General features: G+C 37.7%; 1 protein-coding gene across 3 annotated transcripts in view; it reads right to left on the reverse strand.

Moving 5' to 3' along the window:
* The window catches only part of FAM13C (family with sequence similarity 13 member C), a 171,481-nt gene that overhangs the window by 87,924 nt on the left and 65,806 nt on the right, over positions 1 to 17,751 (reverse strand). For all 3 annotated transcript variants that reach the window (XM_007095805.3, XM_007095804.3, XM_007095803.3), the window contains one exon: positions 834 to 897. In XM_007095805.3, coding sequence (XP_007095867.1) covers positions 834 to 897 — 64 coding nt within the window. The remainder of the gene's footprint in view (positions 1 to 833; positions 898 to 17,751) is intronic.

Consider the following 17,751-nt stretch of genomic DNA (forward strand, 5'->3'; position numbering starts at 1 on the left):
TTAAGCCAAGGCATTCAGAATAACGGATCCTAATTATGTTATATTGATTTCCAGCAGGAGGATTAAATTATCTATTTCAAAGAAAATTTAGAACAAACATTAACATAGTGATGTCTGGTTTGGTGAGAAACCATTTGGAGTGGAAAACAGGACTTCAATGTTTCAAAGCATACTAAGAAGACCATACTGCAAACACCAAACTATATTATACTCCATGGATAAATAGTAAGCATGATTATATTTGCCATTAGAAATAGAGAGAGGGAGAATAAAATTAAGAGAAAATTCTACAAATGGAACTGCCATAGCCATGATTATACAATCCTAATGCAAAGTTGAAAAGAGTGTAGTAAAATGACCACTGGAGCTTGGGTGGCTCAGTCGGTTGGACATCTGACTTCAACTCAGGTCATGATCTCCCAGTCAGTGAGTTCGAGCCCCACATTGTGCAATGTGCTGATGGCTCAGAGCCTGGAGCCTGCTTCACATTCTGTCTCTCTCTCCCTCTCTCTCTCTCTCTTTGCTCCTCCCCCGCTTACGCTCCATCTCTCTGTGTCTCTCAAAAATGAATAAACGTTAAAAAAATTTTTTTTAATTACTGGACTTGGTTTATGTCCAAGATACAGTGAGCAATCTTGCAGATAATATTTTAAATACATTTGCTCCAGAATGAGGAAAAGCATTATCCAAAGAGCTACAGGAAAAACAAATTCACTTAAGAGTAAAAACACTTAAAGTTTTAATCAGAAAGAATTCCTCATACTAGGAAAAAGAATAACACATTTCATGATTAGCTAATTCATGTTCATACAACTAATAATGATGACACCTACCTCATTTAACTCTTGCCGAGTCTCAAAAGTGTCCTTTGACCAAATGGTAGCCCTCTGGTCGATTCTATAAAATACAAAGAAAACGTATTTCCATTGAAAAGAAACTTTTCAACAATGTACAATTTGAAGCTGGCAGCTACAGATCTGGCTGTACCCTTGTTCAAAACCCTCAGTGGTGTCCCACTGACCATGGAATAAAATCCAAACTCCTTATAATAGTGTACAACACATTATTATTATTATATATTATATCAGTGCTTAAATTCTGCCAGCCTGCCTGATCCCACTTCCCAACACTCATATCCTGTTCCCTACACTCCAGGCTCTTTTGGCCTTCCCTTGGTTTCTTGAACACATAGTGCTGGTTCCCATTCAAACCTTCACACTTGTCCCAAACTGTTCTCCCCAAGATCTTCATAAACAGACTCTTTTCAGCATGTAAACATCAGTTCAGTTGTGATGTCACCTCCCAGTAAGACTTCCTGATGTCCCTGACTAGAAGCAATCACTATCACACTGTCCTTAATTTTCTGCTTAGCACTTATCACTATCTGAAAGTAACCTGTTTGTTTGCATTTCCACATTAAAATGTAAGCTCCAAGAAGTTAGTGATTTTGTCCATTCTCTACACTGCTGAATCTTGAGTACCTAATACAAATTCAATATTTTTCATTCATTCAAAAAAAGTCTTATGTGATCAGATAGATCTGATACAGTCACTACAGAAAGATACCATTTGTTCACTGAAGACAGTATTTGAAAATTTCATGCTGTCTTTTTACTAACACAAAAAACATAGCAATTTCTGGGTAACATTGTGAAGCTAGGTTTTGCCACTAGATAGTTTCTAATAAAATAAGGCAAATCTACTCTGAATCATTTTGTTTAGTTTAAATACAAAAAAGCAAAACTTCACTACCGACCGATGCTAAATTCCAAATCATGATTTGTCAAATGTTATAATCCAATAGTATTTGTTACATAACATTCAAGTTTTTCTACAACAATTTGCATGATATTATATAATAAGCATATTAAATTATAGTTAATATCCTTATAAAAAGTCCTACTCTCTTAATAAAATATTTAGTCACCATTAAGTCATTTATAAAAAGCTTTATTTGGGGACATAATTATTTATGGTTATTATTCTACTTCAATTTGAGTCCTGAAGAAAGCATACATGACCTTTGAATGGTCAATAAGATTAATGATTTCTTTAAGTCATGATGCACATTTAAAAATGCCACAAGCATAATTTCTTCAAAATATTAAGATTACAAAATTTATTCAGTCCAAAGGCATTGCTAACTGTGCAAACAATTTACTTAAAATAAGAAAAGTAAGGATATGAAAAAACAAAATCATATAAGATGCACTGATGTCTACTACACCACAAATGAGCATGTATCTCCTGAGTGTGAAAGAAGGTTAATGGTCCAACAATGAGCTCAGGGAAAGTTCACTCAGTGAGAAAACAAAGTGAGGAAGAACACTGCTGGCACACCCATCCTATCCTTATCAATTTCCTGATCTGAAAACACAGTAATTTTAGGGATTCAAAAAATACTCAATTGCTCTACTCCAAATGGGGGAAACCCTCTTGAGGATAGAAATTAACCTGTCCAATCCAGTAACATCTAAAATTTTTAGTGGTTCATAATTTCTTTGTAATTCTTTGTGGTTCTCAAATTGCATTTCTATAGAGTTATAATAGCACCAGAAAAATGGAAGAGTGATATCCTTTAATGAAAAAAAATATTTACTACTTTATATTTTAAACATAAATTTGTCTAGGAATTTAAAACAAATACAAAGATAGCATATATTAATGGAAAAAGCAGAAATAGACTTTGTTAAAAATATGTATTACTAAGATACAGAGTACAGACTATTTGTACTACACTCACATGATCTTCCAGGAAAACTACTTAAAATCTCCAAATAAACCTCAAGATCAATTTTGAAAACTGTGGTCTAAGCATCAAGCGTCCTTTAATTCAATAGCCATCTGAATGTTTCCTATGTGCCTGGTATAGTATTGGGGAGGTAAGAGTTAATAAGACTCTAGGCCTTTAGGAGGCTTATGATTTAGTGGAATCTGAAGCAGAGGATAAAGCTAACACCAAGTCTTGAAGCTAATTTCAGTAAGTCAGGGATCAGGCCATAGAGGCTGATATTAGAATGGTAGAAAGGAACTGGGGAGGTAGAAACTAGAGAGATATTTTCAAGGATAAAAACAATCAAGAAGTCTTGGGTATGTATTTAAAGTACGGAATAAAAGAGATAGGATAATCAAAATTACTCCCAAGTTTTGAGACATGTGACTAGAAAGATGACAAGTGGTTTTTATAATGGAGGTAAAGAAATATTTAATTTTGGTGGGAAGATTAAGCAGTTGGCAGAAAGGGAGGCAATTCATGAGTTTAGATTTAGATATTTTCAGCTTGAAGCAAGTCTGAAATAGAGAAGTAATCCCTGAGTAGGGCTCAACCTAGAATTGGAACTCTACAGTGTGTTCAGCAGAGGTGTGGTGGTGATGGTAACAGTGATGTGTTGTGGTCACAAGTCCTGCCTTGATATTTTCCCTGTTGTGTGGCCAGAGTCTAGCATCAGTGTGGCCAGAGCCTAGCATTATGCCTAGCATGGCATACACTCAGTACCTGTCCTTCAGATGGGTGGGTAAGGGAAGAAACAGAAGGAAGCTGATCTAAGAATGAGTTCTTCATCCGCCACTTACTAGGTGTGTGTACCCATAGGTAAGATATCAATCTCTCTAAGCCTCAGTTTCCTCAACTGTAAAGTGAGGATAATGACAGCTACCTCATAGGATAATTCATGATACTACTGCTAGGCATATTAAAAATAACACATGGATTCTAGAATCATATACGAAAAATACCATAATCAAATTATAAATGATGATAATTAATGGTATATTTTATTAACAATGATCCAAGTCTTGTGAATAAGCAAACTGAAAGGGACAAAACCTGGGACTTCCTTACTTAGGTCCACTGGGTAGGTCTCTGAAACTGGTCAGTTGGTAGACAAATGAAAGAAAGTATAGATCCATCACTAGGAGTTAAGAAGCTTAGTATATCATTATAAATATTAAAGAAAAAGAAGCTATAAGAAAAAAAAGGTGTCAAGGACCATCTAACAAATTGCCAGCCATTACTATGCCAGGCTGGGAACGCCAGGTACTTTACTTACATTATTTCATTTAATCTTCATAGTGATTATATGAGATTAGCATTACTATATCACTTGGCTTAACAGGAAACAGGGAAGTTAAACAACTTTATACATTCATTAAACTACTATTTATGAACCTCCAACTATGTGCCAGGTACGACTGCAGATTTTTGGAATAAAACAGTAAAGCAAAGTCTCTGCCCTCATGGAACTTGTAATTTTCATACAAGGAGAAAGAACCTACAGATATAAACCAGTGAGCTATGGTGCACCAGATGCTAAGTATTATGGAGAAAAAGAAAGCAAGGCAAGGAGAACAGGGCATGCATATGGATTGCCTAAGCTCACACTGCTAGAAAATCTCAGTCATCTGGAGATAATGAGAATGAAAGCAGAGAAACAAAAGGCCAGTGGAATTGAACAAGATAAACTTCATGGCAGAAGAGGAAACAGAAATGAAAGTTTCTCACTAGAGAAGTTTAGCAATGAAAAGAGAACTGGAACAGTAGCTAGGTGTTTCAAGTTCCCCTTTTTTTAAAGGCATTTGAAGATATTGCTTGAACCATTTGTAAATCTTCCTGGAAGCTAACCTAAATACGAACACTGGGTCACACTGAAACATTCCCTCCAATTCTCTTGCTTCTCTTCACCCAAAATAATAACAGGAAAGGAATCAAGCAAATCTCTACCCAGTGCATGCGTTTGGAGAGGTCAGTGATGAGAAGGCCAGTCAGAGCACTCTGCCCTGCTCTGTGGTCGAAGCAACAGGAAATGCAGATTGGACTCCTCAAAGTATGATTATGGCCCTCAGCACTGATGGGAGTGTCCTGCTTCTGAGCATTACTACCACTACCATCACTGTCATTGTCACCACCACCATGATCACTGTCACCATCACCACCATTGTGACAACAATGTGTCACACCAGTGTGTCATTGTCACCACCACCACCATCACCACAATCACTACTGTACTGTTACCACCATTGGCATCATTGCCATAGTCCCTGTCATCACTGCCACATCCATCATCACCACCACCAAGGTCACCACCACTGCTGCCATCATCATTGTAACCACCACTGCTGCCATCATCACCACCACCACCATCGCCCATGACCACTATTGTATCTGCCGCCACCACCACCATCACTGCCACTGCCACTGTCATTACCACCTCCATCACCAGTGTCATCACCACCATTGTTGTCACTGCCACTACAACCATCACCACTATTGTCATCACCATGACCACCAACACTGCCACTATCATCATTGCCACCATTATATATTTTGAATTAAAAGCACTTCTAACAGAGAAATATAAAACCTAATTATGTGCTGATATTAGAAGTGCTTCTTCCTGGATGGAACTGCATCCAGTTTTGGTCACTGCAAAATTATGGATAACCTACTGAAGTGAAAATTTTTAAAATTTTGGTGTTTCCACATTGCTGGGAAATTAAAGCATGTGCTGAGTCAATCTATATGGTCATCCTGCAGTGGTTTTCCCTCAGAATGTGCACTGGAATTCAAAATAGCAAAATAAACAAAGCATTAAGTATTTTTCTTGGCCTAAGGGTAGTGTCAAGCCCCAGATGTGATAATTTGTGAAGAAGCAATATCTTAGCATAGAATTTTTATATCAACCTTTCAATTATCTATAATTAAATTAGCAGATGAAAGTATTCCCTATCTCAGTGAAAATCTTCTCCCTCTATCCAATGTCTTCCTCATGGAAGACATCTGAGAGTTATTCTGGCACTTTCCTCTCCTTCAAGCCCCATAGCCACTGTATTATGAAGTCCTTCAATTTCTTATCACAAATAACTTCTGCATCTGTCCTCTTCCCCTCCACCTCCATCACTACTACTTCAGGTCAAACGACTATAATCTGTCTTTTGGACTACCACCATGGTCTCCCTATTTCCCCTCTACTCCCACAAACCATTTTCTACACAACCACCTTATCATTTCCCTTCTCCGCATGACACTTAAAATAAAGACCAAAATTCTTAAAGTATCCTAGGACATTCTGAAGGATTCATCACTTGTTAGTCTCTTCAACTTCAATTCATACCGTTCTCACTCTCTGCTACTACTACACTGACACTTTTTCAGTTCTTTGGATGCACCATGTTCCTTTTCACCTCAGGCCTTCGTATGTGCTGTTCCTGTGCCCATAATGCTGTTCCCTCTCCATTCTCTTTCCTAATTAACACATTCATCCTATAGACACAAGGTAGCTCATAATCAGGTCTCCCTTTTATATGTTCTTCCTGTATTCTGATCTACATCTGCTCCATAGCATAGTCCCTAATTGTGTATTTCTATAATTATCTGATTGTCTCTTCCATGATGGAACACTCTATAGAGCAGGGACCTTGTGAGTCTTGCTTGTTATTTTTATCTCTAGGGCTAATCCTGACATTTGGCACATAGTAGGCACTCGATGTTTGTTAATAAAGTATTCATCCTAGGGTTATGGACAGCTGCCAATTCTGGTATATTCCCAAGTATGTACAATAATTATGATAAAACACATGTTTTTTCCCCACCTGTAATTTTCTAGCAGGACTGGCAGGATAGGATGACTCTCATTCCTACAAACAGTTACATTTCTTCCCTGTGGAGACCTGCTGAAGATTAGCAAGTGGTGTTCTAATCCACATTTAGAAAACCCGGGCAGAAAGAGTAAAAGGAGAGCAGCCAGTACACTTTTCAGAATGCTTCATATAGAATCAGAACCTTAAGTCTGAACCAAGCTGAACTTTGGATCACTTTTAAGAGTTCAAGATATTCCACTGCATTAAATTGAGCCTCTGTTCAGAAAGCAACATGGGATACACTAATGTATACCCGGATGACTACTGGCTAGCTGTATGACTGTTGTTTCCTGAAACTCTTGTAAAAACAAAAGGTATATCCCAAGAGGACAACCATCTGAGCAAAACATTCTTTATGTATAAACAATAGCTCTATATGCAGACACAGACAAGATGCCAATAAATTCCAGTAGTATTATTAGCAACAATAACAATCTTCAATACCAGTAAATGTAAAATTCCTTTCTCTAGGGAGTCTAAGCTATATTAAAGACATTCTCTTATTGGTGTTTTATTTTAACCAAATTTCTGTGCCAAAGGACTGAGGTTACGTACTGGGCAGCTATCTTCAAAGGTAAAGAAACCAAGGCACTGAATCTTAAATGACCCCCAAGAGACCACTGACAGAAAACAGAACTGGTAGTCAGTAGATCTTTATGAACTGACTTTTCAAACCATGTGTGTACTTGTCCATGTAAATAAATTCCCGTAAAGGGGAGAAGGAGGTCATGGTTAAAGGCAGAATGCTGATTTTAATAATATGCCTTGGCACTAATTATTAGAACCCAATCTCCACTCCCTTTCATACTTCTCTGAGGATTACTATCAATCAGTATTATTAAAAACAGATTCCTAGGCCCCACATTTACTGAAGCTGAATTCCCAAAGGAATGCACTGGTAATATGTATTTAACAAGCACTCCAGGGCATTCCTAGTTGGGAAACATTATCCTAAAGGTCCAGGTAATGGGAGGATACCAGTGGCTGAAGAGCACAGGTGAAGGACTTCTGTGAGTACAGGAGTGCTCTGGGTATTTCTGGCCTGGGCTCCCAGGGGACACATTCCAAAAAAGGAAGAATCATGTCCCTGAAGAGACTCTAAGAAAAACACTGAACACAAGGCAGCCCAGCTGCACTGGAATAGATACCGCTCCTCACCTTGGTGGGCTGGAACAGAGCCCAGAAACAGAACCATACCAATGTCCAAAGAATGTGTGAGGTGTGAGTCAAGCCCATAGGCCAGCATCAGTACTGAGAGAAGAAAGGAAGTAGAGTAGCATGGGTGTGGTCAAAGACCCCTATGAATCAAAAAGAAGAGTTTGGGAAGGGATTGAGGACAAGGGATCCATTGGGAGCACAGATCCTAATACATTATTATTGATAGCAGCACCTGGTCTGCTGAGCTGTATACAAAGCACTTCCTTCCATCATCTCATTTATTCCATTCACTTAGTAAGTATTTATGAGACATCTGCTTCCTGTGCCAGGCAGTGGTCTGCCCAAGAGGCACAGTGGTCATAGCAGATGCGTTAGCTCCATGGACAGTTCTGCTCACTCAAATTATCTCCCTTTAAGCACCTGCCAAATCTCTTTACTTTTCTGCCTCAAGATTTTGTGAGGCAGAGCTTACTTCCGCAGCCTAGAAGTGTGGGGGAGTTACTCCTCTGGGGACAACCCTCTGCCAGCAAAGAGGGGAGCATGTGAATATACACTTCAGCCCCAAAATTTCAAAGGGATACATCCTCAGATGTATTTACAAGTTCCTCAGAGAGTCCTCAGGGAGCTAATCTCCAGTTGCCAAGAGTAGTAACCTTAGTTACACACATGCTGTCAGCTCTCCCTCCTCCCCCACTTCCTATCACCTCCCTCTACCCAAGCCTTCCTATAAGACTCTGCTTTCTGAAGGAATCTAATGTAAGCAAGTGAGCAACATTACAAAGTAAACACGATACCTGTATTTCCGAGTCAGAGACAGAAAAAAAAATCATCCAAATGAAGATTTAGTCCAGGGACAGATACAGTGAAGGGGACAGGAGATCACAAATAATGGTGGGGGAGGGTGGCTAATTTGAATGACAGGTAAATATTTGATGAATATTAAATTTTCATTGCTCTAGGCATGGTGATATTACATCTGATACTTGGCTTTCCAACATTCTATTTTTTAAATTATGAATCAAGATAGTGCTAGGAACAAAAGAACTTAAGAAATGACACAGAGGACTTACATAAGCATTAATATTAAACAAGCCTAAATCCTAACTGTTCCCTATTAAAGATTTTCCTTCTCTTCCAAAAACAAGAAGTTATGAGTCTCTAATATTCACCTCTACTCCTCCCTCTTCCATCTTCACTGCCACCATCACCTCCCACGTAGATGATGCATTGCCTCCAATATGTCTCCTTGCTTCCCCATATCACACACTACCTAGAGTGGTCTTTTAAAGATGGAAATCTGAGCATGTCATTCTCCTGGTTATAACCTCAAATGGCTTCCTTTTGCACTTCAACAAAATCTGAGATTCATACCCTGGCTTCAAGGCCCTGTGCAGTCTGGGCACTGCCAGCGTTTCCGATGCCATCTGATATATTCCCTCTACAATTCAACTTCTCCAGCCTTTTGGCCCTTTGTCTATGACTTGAATAAGCCAGCACCTCCACACCGCTATTCTGAGTACTTACACTAGTTAGGATTCTCGATATCATTCCATTTTAAAGCAAACAACACATTCCATACACACATGCAACACTAACCTTTCCTTACTAATGTGGTCTTGGCAAAGAACCTGGATTTGGCAGGTTTGGATTGGCAAATAATCTGGAATCCAGGACCTGGATCAGTGCTACTCTGAGAGGCAAGGGTGAGTTAATGATCAGAAAGACAAGTCAGAGGAGCCTGGATCTTGCATGCTTTAACCTCATTCAAGTTTGACAAGGCACATAAAATTTTTTGGCAGTTACCTTGGTTCTTAACTGTCTTCTTCTTTCAGTTCCAAGTTCTTCTCATGCCCCTCCCCACAAGTCATTCCAACAGTGTGGTGATTTTATCTTCTCAGCACTTTTTACCTCAAATCCACTTCTGACAAACAACCTTCCCAGGGAACTAGCCCTTCACATGCAAGTCCCAAGGATTCTATTTTGTGTGTCTAGATTTATTCAATAGGCTCAGTATGGCCAAAGTTGTTTTCTTGTATGGGTATTAAATTCAAGGCATTGTTAAAAAATCTCCTGAAATTTGGCCTTACTCCTGCTTCCACCTTCTCAAGTTTCACCTCTTGGACCCCATTGCCATTTAAATGGGCCCTGGTATTTCCTTTGCCCCTGGCATCTACAGTCATAGGAGTTCTCTTGATTAGAACTCTATGCTAGTGGACCTCTGAAAGGCTTGCTCTGCTTAAGGGATATAAAAACAGACTTTCTTCAACTTTTACATACAGAATAAAACACTCAAATGAAGAGGTGTCTAGGATACAAATTCTGATTTTAAGTGTCATCTGACCCTATAAAAATCACCTTTAATATTTGCTTTCTGATCCCAACTGACTCAAACCATAAAAGCCACAGATACCACTGAAAATGCCTTTTAGGTTTCTTCTAGTCAAAAATAATTTTTAAAAATCCATTCTCTTCTATACTTTCCTAATATTCTTCTCTACCTTGAACTGATATGCAACAGTTCAAAGAAACAGAACATAAATGATGATTTGCATTTGTGCAAATTGATGATTGCAGCAATTGTAGTAAATTTATTTTTGGTTCTATATCTTGAACAGTTGATACTGCTTTTTTTCATGTATAAATAATTTTCCCTGTTACAAACTTAAGAGGAACCCAATGGGGGAAAATTTGGAAAGTGAAATGAATATTTTAAAAATCACCCACAGCCATTCCATCTGAAAATAACCACCAATAAAATGATTTATGTCTTTCCAGTGTATATTTCTGTATATAATTATATGTTAAGCAAAAATAAGATAAACTTATAATTCTGTTATGTAGTTGCTTTTTTCTCCATGTATAAAAGACTCTCATAAAACATAGTTTTAAATATCCATCATGAATTTTGGCATTTCTCTTGGAGGTGGTGGTATGCACTCTAGAAAGCATTTAGGAAATTTAGAGGCTATTTGTGATTGGTACAAAGGCCGGGGGTCCCTGCTGACGTTCTGTAGGCTACAACCAAAGATACTAGAGCCCTGAGATGAGCAGGGTAGTTTCACACATCAAAGAGTTGTTCCACACCTGGCATGCCTTCCAAACGTCTTTTGGGAATGTTAGAGTCAGAGGCATTTTGCCCTAAGAACAATCTGAGCAAAAAAACTGTAAGGGCTAGTGGGTTAAATAGAAATATCTAGAATACACAAGTATGGAGAAGGGGATTGGACTGAACTGTCTCAAATGTTCCACTTAGACCCAGTATCCTAAGATGCTGCCATATACAGAAATCCAGCCACATGACTTTCTAATTCTCTCAAAATTATCAATTATCCATTTTATTCCTATCTTCTTTCATGATCAGATAACTGAAAAATTTATATGCCACATCTTTTTGGTTTATCATTTTAAATCCCATGTCTGGACAGCTTTACCCTTAAGCACAAACCAAAGAAACTGAAATGGAAGTACATAAAAATATTTTAAGAAATTCTTACTACAGCAATATCTACAAATATGAATTCCAGAAGTAACCAAAATACATACCGATTTGGAGTTACAAAAATTATGGTATATTTCATAGTCACTATGATATGGAAAAAAACAATATTAAGTAGGACAAACAAGCTACACAGAAATGCTTAAGATTTCATACATATGAAAAAAATTTATATATACAAATTAAATTGGTTAAGAATAAAAGAAAAATAGGAAGGGTGGGTGGAAACTGTATATGTCACTATATATGATGTGAGTGGATGTGGATGTGGATGTGTTTGTGTGTGTGTTTAACATTGAACATTAGTCTTTTTTTTTAACTTTAGTCTTAAAAAGGAATAACCCCCATGGATTTCTGTAAGTTTCTCAGGATCCACATAAGAGTGAAACCATATGGTATCTGTCTTTCTCTGTATGGCTTATTTCACTTAGCATCACACTCTCCAGTTCCATCCATGTTGCTACAAAAGGCCATATTTCATTCTTTCTCATTGCCACGTAGTATTGCATTGTGTATATAAACCACAATTTCTTTATCCATTCATCAGTTGATGGACATTTAGGCTCTTTCCATAATTTGGCTATTGTTGAGAGTGCTGCTATAAACATTGGGGTACAAGTGCACCCATGGGGGAGGGGAAGGAAAAAAAAAAGAGGTTAGAGTGGGAGAGAGCCAAAGCATAGGAGACTGTTAAAAACTGAGAACAAACTGAGGGTTGATGGAGGGTGGGGGGGGTGTGATGGGTATTGAGGAGGGCACCTTTTGGGATGAGCACTGGGTGTTGTATGGTAACCAATTTGACAATAAACTTCATATATTGAAAAAAAAAAAAAAGAAATAACCCTTAAGCACCAGAGCAACCTTTGCCTCATTGGGAAGATAAAGAGTAAGTTAAAGAATAGGAGACCCTTAAATACAGAGAACAAACAGGGTGGCTGGAGGGGAGGTGGGGTGGTGGTGGTGATGGGCATTAAGGACAGCACTTGTTGGGATGAGCACTGGGTGTCATATGTAAGAGATAAATCACTGGGTTCTACTCCTGAAGCCAAGACTACACTGAATATTAACTTGAATTAAAACAACAACAACAAAGGAATAACCTCATTCCCATGGTCTCAGGGACACTGAACGCCTAACCAGCTGGTCAGTTTTAAATTAAATTTAAGTTTATATGCACACTCTGTCTTCTATAATCACTATTGAAATTTGTCTCTTAAGTCTAGTCCAGGTTAGGCCAAGAAGATTTACAAGATGTTGAGATATTAAGGACAAATTTTTTGTTCCATCTCCTAGAAATATTATTTCTAACACTATAGGCTATAATGATACCAAAATTTATAAAACATGTTTCTTATAGAAATTTGTATTAGAGTATTTTGATGAAAAATTAAATTTGATCACCTTAGCCATAAATGAAGCTGAGCTTGGTGATAATTACCCCATTTCATATTTATAATCTTATATTTTTATTTATACTTATATATCTATATTTATATTCATATATCTATATCTTTATATTTATAATCTTTAAGATTATATAGTCAGAATGCATTCTGGCCTAGCTTTATACTCTGGAGTCTGTTTAAAATTAAGTCAACTCGAATGTATTAGGAAGTCCCTTTTATACACAATTTTTTATACCATATTAAAACAATAACAATACGAGGAGTGCACTTGTGGTGAGCACTGGTGATGCATGGAAGTATTGAATTACTATATTGTACACCTGAAACTAATATAACACTGTATGTTTACTAACTGGAATTAAAATAAAAACTAAAAAAAAAAAAATAGCAACAATATAAAAACATACACCACACTGGTAACCATGGTTATATTGGGGTGGTAAGATTATGAGAAATTTTTATTTCTTTGGAATTTTTTATATTTTCCAATATAACCATATTTCATTTATTATTATTTTTAATGAGAGAATGTCTCTGAGTTTCCCTTTTATCTTTATTCCTAATCATTGTCCAGTGAAAGTGCTAACAATTTATAAAGTAACCAAGGGCAGTCACAAAAAATAATAATAATAATTTTAAAAAAGGAGTGTTTCATTCCCAGAATAATCAAGTGTGGGCTCTATGTTGTCAATCAGTTCAAGGATTTGGTGATTTAGTGTAGGATACTTTTTGTGCTCTACAGCAGGGAGGAGGAATTATTTTTATCTGTGACTGAAAGAGATTGTTTTATTAAGCTACAATCTTTCCACTCTAATCCTTTAAATATCTAGAATGTTGAGCATTTTTAGTGTTAGAGCCAGAAGGGAACTAAGAAGTCATCTGACCCAGACTCGTGTTAGACAAGGGGACTGAGGGATTTGCATGAAGTGACCAAGGTCACCTGAGAGACATAATACAAGACTGCATTTCTTAATTTGAATGTTCTTTCCATTCTACCAAATTGTTTCTGAGCCCATCAGGATGGAGGCAGGATCGGGGGATGAAAAACAGCCCTAACTATATGGCCCCCTTCCTATGCAATATAGGCAAAATAAGCTATTCCAGAACCCACTTGTCACTCAACCATATAGCAGGTAGTCTCAAAACACTATCAAGACCAACTAATTTTTTTTGTTCTATACCTCATTTGTTCTCCCCCTGCCCTGTTAAGAAAGAAAGAAAGAAAGAAAGAAAGAAAGAAAGAAAGAAAAAAGAAATCTTAAGAGCATACTAATAAGAACATGCTGGCAACATGTAATGCTCCTGCTCTGGTACAGTCCAAGAAGGCAGTTCTTGTATACTATGTTATTAAAAATCTCTGGGTGCTCATTCTCTTACTCATTCTTTCTCTTTTTAGAAGAGCTCCTTAAGACTCTGCTTACTTCTATGAAAAACACTTAAATAAGAAACAATTAGCTATTAAAACACACACAAGTTGTCTATCTCAAAAACAAAACCTGAAAGGATTTATCCCTCATGGAAAAGTTGCTGCCAACAAAACTTCCTCTTTCCATAAAGCAACAACCCTTTTTCTTTTTTCTGGAATGTCACAAAAATAGTCAAAGCCATCAAAGGCCATTATTTTTGCTAATACTCCAATCTTCAATCCCCTCTAACTGGGGACTTCCAGACGAAAAGGCTAATGAACTCCAATTTACGAATGCAACCACCAACTTAATTAGTAGTAACACAATGCTACAGAATAGTTCCTGTTTATACAGACAAGGTCTTAACAACATTAAAGGTTTAATGCTGTCATAAATTTTAATACAATATTTTAAACACAAGTGAATTAATCACTCTCAAAAGTAAATTTACTTAGCTGGGTAAGAAATCCCCAGCTTCATTAGTATTCTGTTACATTGATAAATCCTCCTTTGTCATATCCGAGGGTTCACAGGATTGGCACTGGCTGTAGCTATATAAAAAAATCAATCAAACTAATGAATATTCATCAAGTTACTGCTCTGAACAGATTGATGGCATTTGTCCTCATTCTGTTATAAGGGGAGCAAGGGCTTAAGCAAATAACAGCCTCACTGGGTGTCACACTAGAAAATGAGAGGATTGTATTAAATGATTATTAAGGCTTCATTCTTGCTCTAACTAAGTGCAGTTCTATAACTTTATATGTTTTGAAAAGCTCTAGGTACTGAAGAGTGTGTCAGAGTAGGGTAATATGCAACCCCTCCACTCAGATGCAATGGAAATCCAAGTTAAAATATAAATACATCATCTTGGAAAGGAGGCAAAAGACATTATCAGACATCACCTTATCAAGGCTTAGCTCTGAGCACCTAGAGTACCCAGGATGAGTAGTTGCTGGGAAGAAAATGATTGAAGTAAGCATTATAAATCAAAAGCCCGTATGAGTCAGGCAAAGAGCATAAATAAGTTGGCAGATCTGGGTAGGAGTTGTGGAAAAATGGATGGCTGCTCCTCAGCTCCTGCTAACTGTTGCCTTGTAGGGCCCTGGGTATCCCATCTCCAGATTTTCAAAAAGAATCTCCAAAATCTATAAACATGGTGATTTTAAGTTTATTTATTTTGAGAGACAGAGAGAGAGAGAGAGACTGAAGCGGGAAAGGGTCAGAGAGAGAGAGAGAGAGAGAATCCCAAGCAGGCTCTGCACTTGACACAGGGGTTAATTTCTCTAACCATGAGATCATGACTTGAGCTGAAATCAAGAATCAGACACTTGACCCAGTGAGGCACCCCAAAACCTTCGGATTTTTAAATACTGAATCAAAATATTTTAAAACATTCTGTAAGCCAAATGTATCTCCACACTTTAGATATACCACAGATCTCTGCTGTGGGGCACTGTACAAGGAATATAATATAGGGATAGCAAAGACATGGCAAAAATGAGGATGGATGCAGTGAAAGAGGACAGAGGGGGCTAAATCAGTATCTGAGGTTGGCTCTGTGGAAGAATATGCAAAATGGAAGGTTGGAAGTGGTTGGATAGTGTTTCTAAACTTTTTGGGGTCATGAGTGACATAAGATTCTGATAATTGCTTTAGAGATCTTCCCTGGAAAACAACTTTTATGTAGTAGGCAGAATAATGGAGTGCACACACACACCAAGGTGCCCACGTCCTCATTTTTTGTCCCACTCCACATGTCACTCTTACGTGATAAAAGGGATTCAGTAGATATGATTAAGTTAAGGACCTTGAGATAGGGAGATTATTGTGGGTTATCTAAATCAGTCCAATCTAATTCCATGAATCTTTTAAATCAGAAAATCTTCCCTGGGCATGGTCAAAGAGAGATGTATGGAAGAATGCTCAGAGATGCAATGTTGCTAGCTTTGCAGTGGAAGAAGGCGCACAAGCCAAGCAATGTAGGCATCCTCTGGAAATGGGAAAAGGCAAGGAAATAGATGGATTCTCCCCTAGAGACTCCAGAGAGGAATGCAGGCCTACCAACACCTTTATTTTAGCCCAAGGAGATTCATGTTGGACATCTACTGAACTGTAAGATTTTGTCAATGTGTGTTGTTTTAAGCCACAAATTTGTGGTCACTTGTTACAGTATCAACAGAAAACCAATATGATATATATACACTCAAACTTTAGAAAAAAATTCATAAACCTTTCTGAAGCTCATCCACAGACACAAATATAGGCTCCCTGTGTTAGAAAGAGCTGACAGACAACACAATGCTCTGAGAGCTAAAGGTATGAAACTATTTCTCCTAGACATGCATGCAAAGATCAGATCCCATCTCAACACAATTAGCTCAAAAATCTCACTTCTACAAGCATGGATTAATTCTCTGAAGACTAACTGTTCCTTTGAGTCTTGCTAAAGTGACATGTGACCCCTTGACAGCATAAAGATCTTTCTTCCCCTTTTCAAAGTGTTCATTATGCAAATAAAATATTCCCCCCATCCCCAAGAAGGTGGCATTTTACACCTGCTGAGATACAGACTGGTTCCTTCCCTCACTTTGAGTCAGACCTAGGTCTGGAGTGTCCTGTTACAGTATCATGTATCTATCAAGATCTTACTGGGCACCATATGCCTCAACCTGGTCATATGCTGACTTAAAAGGGAAGAGGAATGTTATCAGGAATGTGAGATACCTGACTCAAAGTTGTTTTTAGCCTCAGATCTCATTTCACCAGTTCATCAAATTTCACAATCCCTGTAATATTTTGAGGTTTTTTTTAAGTTTCATTAGAATGTCCCTAGGTGACGTCACCATGTTTGTGACAAATAACTCTGTAGTTTAAAGGTTACCAACCCAACCTAAATACTAAACTTAACAGTACCAGATATAAGTGGCCTAACACCACTTCTGATCTGAGACTTAATACCAGATCCTGTGATTCCTAAAACTGGGGTGCAGAATATTCTGGAATGGTGCTAGCTCAGAAAGCTAGATCCTATCGAAGTGGAACCTGGGGGCTAGAAGGGAAGAGAAGAAAAGGAAAACAGGATATTTGGGGTCCTATGGAGGTTTGCTAAGATGCAGAAGTGGCCAATGTGTTGGAGAGAGACAAGGCTGATTTAATGAGGAAGGCTGCCCAGTGACCCTGACTGTATTCAGTTCCTTTTTCTGACATGCAGAGGAGGTCTAAGAACCTCCTAAGATGTTACAAACTTGTGTATATGTGCATCTCTGTTTTTCTGAGAAAAGGTGTCATAGACCTGAAAATCCGAATTCAGCTGTAACTACCCATCTATCCTCAAATGTAAGAATTGCTGCCTGGTACATTTTCTCATCTAGACTATTCTCATTCCATACTCTCAGCTCTTACTAATCATATGTGAATGATTCCCAACACAGAATCCTATTAAATTTCTGACTTGTCCTCTGATAACAGGAATATTACCACTTACTTTCCCCGCTGTAGATAAGAGATAAAATGGTTTAAAGTTGCCAAACATCAAGTATATATTCCACACACACACACACACACACACAAATAATTTAGGGTTTTTTTCGTTTGTTTTGTTTTGTTCTATTATTTTAAAATATGCATGGGTATATAGTTGGCTATA

The sequence above is a fragment of the Panthera tigris genome, chromosome D2, assembly GCF_018350195.1.
Source record: "Panthera tigris isolate Pti1 chromosome D2, P.tigris_Pti1_mat1.1, whole genome shotgun sequence".
Taxonomy (NCBI): domain Eukaryota; kingdom Metazoa; phylum Chordata; class Mammalia; order Carnivora; family Felidae; genus Panthera; species Panthera tigris.